We start from the raw sequence: 12,500 nt of genomic DNA on the forward strand, positions 1-12,500 counted from the left end.
ACTGTACCTGACAGCACCAGCGCAGGTAGAGACTCCTCAAAGAAGACATGGTGGACAGGTAACCTAGACCTGTATCTGTAATCCTCACACATCTGGAGAGAGAGAGAGAAGGAGGGGGAGAGAGAGAGGGGGAGAGAGAGGGGGAGAGAGATAGAGAGAGAGAGGGAGGGGGAGAGAGAGAGAGGGGGAGAGAGAGAGAGAGGGGGAGGAGGAGAGAGAGAGAGGGGGAGATACAGAGAGAGAGTGGGGGGGAGAGAGAGAGGGGGAGAGAGAGAGGGGGAGAAAGATAGAGAGAGAGAGGGAGGGGGGAGAGAGAGAGGGGGGAGAGAGAGAGAGGGGAGAGAGAGAGGGAGGGGGAGAGAGAGGGGGGGAGAGAGAGAGGGGGGAGAGAGAGAGAGAGAGGGAGGGGGGGAGAGAGAGAGGGGGAGAGAGAGAGGGGGGGAGAGGGGGGAGGAGAGAGAGAGAGGTGGGGAGATACAGAGAGAGAGTGGGGGGAGAGAGAGAGGGGGGAGAGAGAGAGGGGGGGAGAGGAGAGAGAGAGGGGGGGGGAGATAGAGAGAGTGGGGGGAGAGAGAGGGGGGAGAGAGAGAGAGAGAGGGGGAGATAGAGAGAGTGGGGGGAGAGGAGGAGAGAGAGAGAGAGGGGGAGAGATAGAGAGAGAGAGAGTGGGGGGAGAGAGAGAGGGGGGAGAGAGACAGAGAGAGAGAGTGAACATAATGATACTTTTCATACTATACTGGTTTTCTTTCTGAAATAAGGTAGTATAGGCCTGTACTCAGCAGATCCCAGACCCCCCCACCACACACACTATACTACTACCTGCTATACTCCACACTACTATACTACACCCTATACCCTACTATAATACACACCACTATACTACACTCTACTATACTATACTCCACTCTACTATACTGTACTCTACTATACTATACCCTACTATAATACACACTACTATACTACACACACTATAATACACACTACTATACTACACTCTACTATACTATACTCCACTATACTACAATCTACTATACTGTGCTCTACTATACTATACCCCACTATAATACACACTACTATACTACTATACTATACATATAATACTACACTACTATACTACACACTACACACTACTATACTACTACTATACTATACCCTACTATAATACACCTACTACACATACTATACTACACTACTATACTACTACTATACCCTACTATACCTATACACTACTACTATACTATACTCCACTCTACTACAATCTACTATATTGTGCTCTACTATACTATACCCCACTATAATACACACTACTATACTATGCCCTACTATAATACACACTACTATACTACACACACTATAATACACACTACTATACTACACTCTACTATACAATACTCCACTATACTCTACTCTACTATACCCTACTATAATACACACTACTATACTACACACTACTATACCACACACCACTATACCACACACCACTATACCACACACCACTATACTACACTCTACTATACTGTACTCTACTATACCCTACTATAATACATACTACTATACTACACTCTACTATACTATACTATAATACACACCACTATACTACACACCACTATACCACACACCACTATACTACACTCTACTATACTGTACTCTACTATACTACACTCAACTATACTGTACTCTACTATACTACACACTACTATACTATACTCTACTACACATCACTAGACTACACACCACCATACTACACACTACTATACACTACTACACACTACTATACTACACACCACTGTACCACTATACTACACACTATTATACTACACACCACTATGCTATACTCTACTATACCACACACTGCCACTACACTATACTCTACTATACTCTGCTATACTACACACCACTATGCTATGCTCTGCTATACTACGCACTACTATACTATACTATACTACACATTACACTATACTCTACTACACTCCGCTCTCACCTGTCCAGTACCAGCTCCTCTAGTTTGTGGAGGTCACAGGCAATGTACTCCAGGGCCATGTCAGTGATGCGTGGGCACCAGGAGAGGTCCAGGCTCCGCAGCTTCCTCAGGTTCTCTGCTACCAGCTCCACCCCGTCATCAGTGATTTTAGAGCAGCCTGACAGGCTCAGAGCCGTGAGGTTGGGCAGGCTGTGGACCATGTTAACCACACCATGGTTGGTGATCTCCCAACACGAGTGGAGACGCAGCGTGTGAGTGGTGTAGCCCTGAGGGGGAGGGAGGGTGGGAGGGAGGGGGGGGAGGGGGGAGGGAGGGAGGGAGGGGGAGGGAGCAAGGACAAGAGACAGAGAGAGAGAGAGAGAGAGAGAGAGAGAGAGAGAGAGAGAGAGAGAGAATGAGGTTTAGGATTATATCTCTGAACTCATCATGAGAGGACCACAGTAATCTGAACTCATCATGAGAGGACCACAGTAATCTGAACTCATCATGAGAGGACCACCGTAATGACCACAGTAATCTGAACTCATCATGAACGGACCACAGTAATCTGAACTCATCATGAGCCTTTCAGTGACCCCTCTCTTGACAGTGAAGGAAAAACAGGTTCATTTCCTGCAGTTCTACACATTTTGCCACGAAGCGGAGAGAAGACTTTCCAATTTTATAACTAATTTCATGCAATTCTACTCATTTTTTTACATTACATTAATGATCAATGGGGGCCCCTCCGGCCGGTAGGGGAACTGATCTGCAGGCCTACAGAGAGGACGGAGAGATGGGGAAGGGAAGACGTGTGTGTGTGTGTACCAGTACCTGCGTGCTCTCTATAACAAAAAACCTACCAAAAACCTACCTGTTTGGCTGTGAAGTAAGCCATGGCTGTGTCGGTTACGTGGTAGGCCTGCAGGCTGAGCTCTGACAGGTTGGGCAGTAGCTGTGAGATGGCAGCGATGGCGTCGTCTGCTACGTTGATACAGTCGCTGACGCTGAGCGAGGTGAGCCGTGCGTTCAGGCTGGACCACAGACCGGCCTCCGTGAAGTCATTACAACCGGCCAACTCCAGGTGCATCAGACCCTGCATCTGTTCCAGCATCACCTACACACACACCAGAGAACACACACTGAGATTACACATTACACACACCGCTATCCAGCATCACCTACACACACACCAGAGAACACACACTGAGATTACACATTACACACACCGCTATCCAGCATCACCTACACACACACCACAGAGAACACACTGAGATGACACAATACACACACACCGCTATCCAGCATCACCTACACACACACCAGAGAACACACACTGAGATTACACATTACACACACCGCTATCCAGCATCACCTACACACACACCAGAGACAACACACTGAGATTACACAATACACACACCTATCCAGCATCACCTACACACACCCCTATCCAGCATCACCTACACACACACCAGAGACAACACACTGAGATTACACAATACACACACCGCTATCCAGCATCACCTACACACTATCCAGCATCACCTATCCAGCATCACCTACACACACACAGAGACAACACACTATCCAGCATCACCTACACACACCCCTATCCAGCATCACCTACACACACCCCTATCCAGCATCACCTACACACACATCCAGCATCACCACACACACTGATCCAGCATTACACAACACACCAGACAACACACTGAAATTACACAATACACACAGCTATCCAGCATCACCTACACACACCCCTATCCAGCATCACCTACACACACACCAGACAACACACTGAGATTACACAATACACACACCGCTATCCAGCATCACCTACACACACCCCTATCCAGCATCACCTACACACACCAGACAACACACTGAAATTACACAATACACACACCGCTATCCAGCATCACCTACACACACCCCTATCCAGCATCACCTACACACACCGCTATCCAGCATCACCTACACACACACCAGACAACACACTGAGATTACACAATACAAAGGTAATTTCCGATTGAGCCGACAAAATGCTGTGTTTATCTGTGAATGCAGTCTCTGCTAAAGTGGGAACATTACCTTTAAATGGTGCACAGTGGACAAAGTGCAATCGGGGATTGAATCCTAAGCCTAAGTGAGTCAACTCAATGACTGTTTATCCTCCTACGGTCATATTCAAACTACGGACCAGGAGCCTCATCCGGTACCATACTTCCTGTGACTCTGAACGTCAGCTCATCTCATCGACAACACAACTTCCTGTGACTCTGAACGTCAGCTCATCTCATCGACAACACAACTTCCTGTGACTCTGAACGTCAGCTCATCTCATCGACAACACAACTTCCTGTGACTCTGAACGTCAGCTCATCTCATCGACAACACAACTTCCTGTGACTCTGAACGTCAGCTCATCTCATCGACAACACAACTTCCTGTGACTCTGAACGTCAGCTCATCTCATCGACAACACAACTTCCTGTGACTCTGAACGTCAGCTCATCTCATCGACAACACAACTTCCTGTGACTCTGAACGTCAGCTCATCTCTGTGACAGCTCACACAACTTCCTGTGACTCTGAACGTCAGCTCATCTCATCGACAACACAACTTCCTGTGACTCTGAACGTCAGCTCATCTCATCGACAACACAACTTCCTGTGACTCTGAACGTCAGCTCATCTCATCAACAACACAACTTCCTGTGACTCTGAACGTCAGCTCATCTCATCGACAACACAACTTCCTGTGACTCTGAACGTCAGCTCATCTCATCAACAACACAAAAACAACAAAAATCTCAAAATATTCCGACAATAAAGTGCACAATATACTGTAAGGCCGACATGTTCCCCTTTCACAAAGACCTCTGCACTATGAACTAACTCAGAGGCAACCTTCTAAATAACAATACTCCAATACTGAACCTCACAATTGTGTTGAATGTGGCCTGTTAAATCGCACTGTAACTAAATCTTCGGTTTTAACAAAAACATAAATCACGCAGCAGATTACAGTGGGGCAAAAAGGTATTTAGTCAGCCACCAATTGTGCTAGTTCTCCGACTTAAAAAGATGAGAGAGGCCTGTAATTTTCATCATAGGTACACTTCAACTATGACAGACAAAATGAGAAAGGAAATCCAGAAAATCACATTGTAGGATTTTTAATGAATTTATTAATGAACAACACCACCACAGTAGTCCATACTCACAACACCACCACAGTAGTCCATACTCACAACAACACCACAGTAGTCCATACTCACAACAACATCACAGTAGTCCATACTCACAACACCACAGTAGTCCATACTCACAACATCACAGTAGTCCATACTCACAACACCACAGTAGTCCATACTCACAACACCAACACAGTAGTCCATACTCACAACACCACCACAGTAGTCCATACTCACAACACCACCACAGTAGTCCATACTCACAACACCACCACAGTAGTCCATACTCACAACACCACCACAGAAGTCCATATTCACAACACCACAGTAGTCCATACTCACAACACCACCACAGTAGTCCATACTCACAACAACACCACAGTAGTCCATACTCACAACACCACCACAGTAGTCCATACTCACAACAACACCACAGTAGTCCATACTCACAACAACACCACAGTAGTCCATACTCACAACAACACCACAGTAGTCCATACTCACAACAACACCACAGTAGTCCATACTCACAACACCACCACAGTAGTCCATACTCACAACACCACCACAGTAGTCCATACTCACAACACCACCACAGTAGTCCATACTCACAACACCACCACAGTAGTCCATACTCACAACAACACCACAGTAGTCCATACTCACAACACCACAGTAGTCCATACTCACAACAACACCACAGTAGTCCATACTCACAACACCACCACAGTAGTCCATACTCACAACACCACCACAGTAGTCCATACTCACAACACCACCACAGTAGTCCATACTCACAACACCACAGTAGTCCATACTCACAACACCATCACAGTAGTCCATACTCACAACACCACAGTAGTCCATACTCACAACACCACCACAGTAGTCCATACTCACAACACCACCACAGTAGTCCATACTCACAACACACCACAGTAGTCCATATTCACAACAACACCACAGTAGTCCATACTCACAACACCACCACAGTAGTCCATACTCACAACACACCACAGTAGTCCATATTCACAACAACACCACAGTAGTCCATACTCACAACACCACCACAGTAGTCCATACTCACACAACACCACAGTAGTCCATACTAGTCCACTCACAACACCACAGTAGTCCATACTCACAACAACACCACAGTAGTCCATACTCACAACAACACCACAGTAGTCCATACTCACAACATCACAGTAGTCCATACTCACAACACACCACAGTAGTCCATACTCACAACACTCACAGTAGTCCACCACCACAGTAGTCCATACTCACAACACCACCACAGTAGTCCATACTCACAACACCACCAACAGTAGTCCATATTCACAACACCACCACAGTAGTCCACATTCACAACACCACAGTAGTCCACATTCACAACAACACCACAGTAGTCCATACTCACAGAAACACAGTAGTCCATACTCACAACACCACAGTAGTCCATACTCACAACACCACCACAGTAGTCCATACTCACAACACCACCACAGTAGTCCATACTCACAACAACACCACAGTAGTCCATATTCCACAACACCACAGTAGTCCATATTCACAGTAGTCCATACTCACAACACCACAGTAGTCCATACTCACAACACCACCACAGTAGTCCATACTCACAACACCACCACAGTAGTCCATACTCACAACAACACCACAGTAGTCCATACTCACAACACCACAGTAGTCCATATCAACAACACCACAGTAGTCCATACAACACCACAGTAGTCCATATTCACAACACCACCACAGTAGTCCATAATCACAACACCACCACAGTAGTCCACAATCACAACACCACAGTAGTCCATACTCAACACCACCACAGTAGTCCATACTCACAACACCACCACAGTAGTCCATACTCACAACACCACAGTAGTCCATACTCACAACACCACCACAGTAGTCCATACTCACAACACCACCACAGTAGTCCATACTCACAACAACACCACAGTAGTCCATACTCACAACACCACCACAGTAGTCCATACTCACAACACCACAGTAGTCCATACTCACAACACCACCACAGTAGTCCATACTCACACACCACACACCATACTCACAACACCACCACAGTAGTCCATACTCACACCACCACAGTAGTCCATACTAACACCACCACAGTAGTCCATACTCACAACACCACAGTAGTCCATACTCACAACACCACAGTAGTCCATACTCACAACACCACCACAGTAGTCCATACTCACAACACCACCACAGTAGTCCATACTCACAACACCACAGTAGTCCATACTCACAACACCACAGTAGTCCATACTCACAACACCACAGTAGTCCATATTCACAACACCACAGTAGTCCATATTCACAACAACACCACAGTAGTCCATACTCACAACACCACCACAGTAGTCCATACTCACAACACCACAGTAGTCCATACTCACAACACCACAGTAGTCCATATTCACAACAACACCACAGTAGTCCATACTCACAACACCACCACAGTAGTCCATACTCACAACAACACCACAGTAGTCCATACTCACAACACCACAGTAGTCCATACTCATAACACCACAGTAGTCCATATTCACAACACCACAGTAGTCCATATTCACAACACCACCACAGTAGTCCATACTCACAACACCACCACAGTAGTCCATACTCACAACACCACAGTAGTCCATGCTAACAACATCACAGTAGTCCATACTCACAACAACACAGTAGTCCATATTCACAACACCACCACAGTAGTCCATACTCACAACACCACCACAGTAGTCCATACTCACAACACCACAGTAGTCCATGCTAACAACACCACAGTAGTCCATACTCACAACACCACAGTAGTCCATATTCACAACACCACCACAGTAGTCCATACTCACAACACCACAGTAGTCCATACTCACAACACCACCACAGTAGTCCATACTCACAACACCACAGTAGTCCATACTCACAACACCACCACAGTAGTCCATACTCACAACACCACCACAGTAGTACATACTCACAACACCACCACAGTAGTCCATATTCACAACACCACCACCACAGACAAGCAGGGTGGATTGTTGACTATGGAATGCCAAGTCACTGTACCAAACCTTTTCTCCCTCGGTGATGCTGTGTTTACATAGACGATCAGAAACTCAGCTATGCTATTGTTATTATAATAGACAATGGTTGGATTGCATCTTACAGCACACTGCACTCCTGTGACATCTCACGTTTCACAGAGACTCATGTTCATTCTACTCACTCTATCGATTGTTTACCTGCTGGGGATAAACATTCCACAGATCTAGGACCAGCTCACCAGCCTCAAACACTAACCTTAACCATTCTAATAGAATATCTCTCCTCTCTCTGTCCCATGATCATGTGACCAGTGAGCAAGGTCATGTGATGCGACATTCCACATTCCATGTGATCCCTGGTGACCTAGTTGACATGGTGCCCAGCTACAGCAGAATCCAGCTCGCCCGGTGACTGTTACTAGGTTACGCAGCGGTGGGGTGGCAGGCTTTCCTGAGTTCAGGGAGTGCATTGTGTTGATATTGATGCTGAGGATTAACAAAAGTAACACGTTACATTACTATAAAGTATTGTGTTATATTACTATAAAGTATTGTGTTATATTACTATAAAGTATTGTGTTATATTACTATAAAGTATTGTGTTATATTACTATAAAGTATTGTGTTATATTACTATAAAGTATTGTGTTATATTACTATAAAGTATTGTGTTATATTACTATAAAGTAATGTGTTATATTACTATAAAGTATTGTGTTATATTACTATAAAGTATTGTGTTATATTACTATAAAGTATTGTGTTATATTACTATAAAGTATTGTGTTATATTACTATAAAGTAAGGTGTTATATTACTAGAAAGTATTGTGTTATATTACTATAAAGTATTGTGTTATATTACTATAAAGTATTGTGTTATATTACTATAAAGTATTGTGTTATATTACTATAAAGTAAGGTGTTATATTACTGTAAAGACACCCTATTCCTATATGACACTACTTCTGTCCAGGGTCCGTAGGGATTCACAGCATCACTGTAGGACAGCAATGAGATTGATACCATCTCCACAGTAAGCCTGTTTAAACCCTTGACTGTAGGACTAATGGAAGCTCCATCTACTGTAGGACTAATGGAAGCTCCATCTACTGTAGGACTAATGGAAGCTCCATCTACTGTAGGACTAATGGAAGCTACATCTACTGTAGGACTAATGGAAGCTACATGTACTGTAGGACTAATGGAAGCTACATCTACTGTAGGACTAATGGAAGCTACATCTACTGTAGGAATAATGGAAGCTCAATCTACTGTAGGACTAATGGAAGCTCCATCTACTGTAGGACTAATGGAAGCTACATCTACTGTAGGACTAATGGAAGCTACATGTACTGTAGGACTAATGGAAGCTACATGTACTGTAGGACTAATGGAAGCTACATCTACTGTAGGACTAATGGAAGCTACATCTACTGTAGGACTAATGGAAGCTACATCTACTGTAGGACTAATGGAAGCTACATGTACTGTAGGACTAATGGAAGCTACATGTACTGTAGGACTAATGGAAGCTACATGTACTGTAGGACTAATGGAAGCTACATGTACTGTAGGACTAATGGAAGCTACATGTACTGTAGGACTAATGGAAGCTACATGTACTGTAGGACTAATGGAAGCTACATCTACTGTAGGACTAATGGAAGCTACATCTACTGTAGGACTAATGGAAGCTACATCTACTGTAGGACTAATGGAAGCTACAACTACTGTAGGACTAATGGAAGCTACATCTACTGTAGGACTAATGGAAGCTACATCTACTGTAGGACTAATGGAAGCTACAACTACTGTAGGACTAATGGAAGCTACATCTACTGTAGGACTAATGGAAGCTACATCTACTGTAGGACTAATGGAAGCTCAATCTACTGTAGGACTAATGGAAGCTACATCTACTGTAGGACTAATGGAAGCTACATGTACTGTAGGACTAATGGAAGCCACATGTGCTGTAGGACACATTGAGTACACATTGTTGATTCCCGCTGGGGTCATCCATATGAAATTGCATGCACACACTACACGCTTTTATCCTCATGGTCTCTCTGACGTTTCACAGTTTTACTGTAGCCCTGAACTAGCTCACCTGATTGAAGTAGTCAAGGGCTTGATGATTAGTTGATGATTAGTTGACCAGTTGAATCAGCTGCTAGCTGTGGAATAGTTTAAATCCATGGACAGGCTTGTCCCCAAGGAGAGGTTGGAGAAAGGCTGTGCTAAATGGCATGTTTGTGTCCACATGACTGTAACTATATAAGAACCTCCGTGCCCGGCATCCTATCCCCAGCTTCCCTACCCTACCACCAGGACCCCCTCAAGCCCCTGGACCACAGCCCCCTGATGGCCCTCAACCCCTGGACCACAGCCCCCTGACGGCCCTCAACCCCCTGGGACCCTTGCCCACCGCAGCTTCTCTCCTGGGTCCAGACCTGGACCACAGCCCCCCTGACGGCCCTCAACAGCCCCCTGGGACCCTTGCCCACCACAGCTTCTCTCCTGGGACCCTTGCCCACCACAGCTTCTCTGCTGGGACCCTTGCCCACCACAGCTTCTCTCCTGGGTCCAGACCTGGAGTCACAGCCCCCTGACGGCCCTCAACCCCCTGGGACCCTTGCCCACCACAGCTTCTCTCCTGGGACCCTTGCCCACCACAGCTTCTCTCCTGGGACCCTTGCCTACCACAGCTTCTCTCCTGGAACCCTTGCCCACCACAGCTTCTCTCCTGGGACCCTTGCCTACCACAGCTTCTCTCCTGGGACACTTGCCCACCACAGCTTCTCTCCTGGGACCCTTGCCCACCACAGCTTCTCTCCTGGGACCCTTGCCTACCACAGCTTCTCTCCTGGGACCCTTGCCCACCACAGCTTCTCTCCTGGGTCCAGACCTGGACCACAGCCCGCTGACAGTAAATACAGTGGGGCAAAAAAGTATTTAGTCAGCCACCAATTGTGCAAGTTCTCCCACTTAAAAAGATGAGAGAGGCCTGTCATTTTCATCATGGGTACACTTCAACTATGACAGACAAAATGAGGGGAAAAAATCCAGAAAACCACATTGTAGGATTTTTTAAATTAATTTATTTGTACCTATGATGAAAATTACAGGCCTCTCTCATCTTTTTAAGTGGGAGAACTTGCACAATTGGTGGCTGACTAAAATATTTTTTTTGCCCCACTATATATATATATATATATATATATATGACAATGACTCACCTCCAGGCCTGCGTCTGTGATGGTGGACCTCTTCAGACTGACCGACTTCACCCCCTTCTTGGATAAGGGGTAGTTATCAATGAACTCACAGATGTCCAGGTCTGAAACTCCCACCAGACAGAACGCCTGGAACCCTCTGAGAGCGAAGGCCTGCAGGCTGACAAACTCCTTGTCTCCGCCAGGGAGCAGGGCGTACAGCTCCTTGGCGTGGAGGATGGGCGTGACCCCCTCCCAGAACTTAGACTGGTACAGCACTTTCCTCCAGGTCCTACACACCTGGGCCAGGACACACTTCTCAGCCGTGGTGAAGTACCACAGCAGCCTGTTGAGCAGCTTCTCATCCAGGACCAGCTGGCGCTCCAGGGGCGGCAGAAGGGCCAGAGGCAGGGTGAGGGGAAGGTGAGGTTTGGGGAAGGTGAGGGGGACCTGGCGCAGCGGGGGTTTGAGGGCCGTCAGGGGGCTGTGGTCCAGGTCTGGACCCAGGGGGTTGAGGGGGTCCAGGTGGTAGGGTAGGGAAGGCGGGGGTAGGATGCCGGGCACGGAGGAGGACTGGCACAGGCGGTTCTTGGCGGCGGGCGTGCCCTTGGTGATGCTGGCGCTGCCCAGACCGTTGGGCTGAGGGGGGAGCTTGACCATGCCGTTCCTCGGGACACACGGAGACTTCAGCTCGCTGGGGGTCGACATGTTCAACATTGGGAACCTAGGAGGAGGAGGGAGATTTAATACATGGTAAACATTGGATCAGAGAGAGAGGGGGAGGGGTAGTGATCTGGCCCTCATACCATCATTGGCTACCTAATCATCCCCGGCCTCCAATTGGCTCATTCATCTCATTCATCTCCCATTCCACTATTCACCAGGTTGTTGCTGTGAATGAGAATGTCTTCTCAGTCAACTTACCTGGTTAAATAAAAATCTATTTAACACCTTGTCTATGGACCTGCCTGTCTGTCACTCAAGGGACTGAGTAGATAAACACCACTGGGCAGTTCTTA

The 12,500-nt window shown here is 46.4% G+C and overlaps 1 protein-coding gene across 3 annotated transcripts in view; it reads right to left on the reverse strand.

Annotated features, from left to right (window-relative positions):
• Positions 1 to 12,500, reverse strand: part of fbxl16 (F-box and leucine-rich repeat protein 16) — a 63,954-nt gene that overhangs the window by 11,116 nt on the left and 40,338 nt on the right. For all 3 annotated transcript variants that reach the window (XM_042317478.1, XM_042317477.1, XM_042317479.1), the window contains exons 2-5: positions 11,506 to 12,205; positions 2,835 to 3,077; positions 1,982 to 2,247; positions 8 to 92 (exon numbers count right to left, since the gene is read on the reverse strand). In XM_042317478.1, the coding sequence (XP_042173412.1) occupies positions 8 to 92; positions 1,982 to 2,247; positions 2,835 to 3,077; positions 11,506 to 12,198 (1,287 nt within the window). In that variant the 5' untranslated portion in view covers positions 12,199 to 12,205. The remainder of the gene's footprint in view (positions 1 to 7; positions 93 to 1,981; positions 2,248 to 2,834; positions 3,078 to 11,505; positions 12,206 to 12,500) is intronic.

This window comes from Oncorhynchus tshawytscha, unplaced genomic scaffold, assembly GCF_018296145.1.
Source record: "Oncorhynchus tshawytscha isolate Ot180627B unplaced genomic scaffold, Otsh_v2.0 Un_contig_3696_pilon_pilon, whole genome shotgun sequence".
NCBI classification, from domain to species: Eukaryota; Metazoa; Chordata; class Actinopteri; order Salmoniformes; family Salmonidae; genus Oncorhynchus; species Oncorhynchus tshawytscha.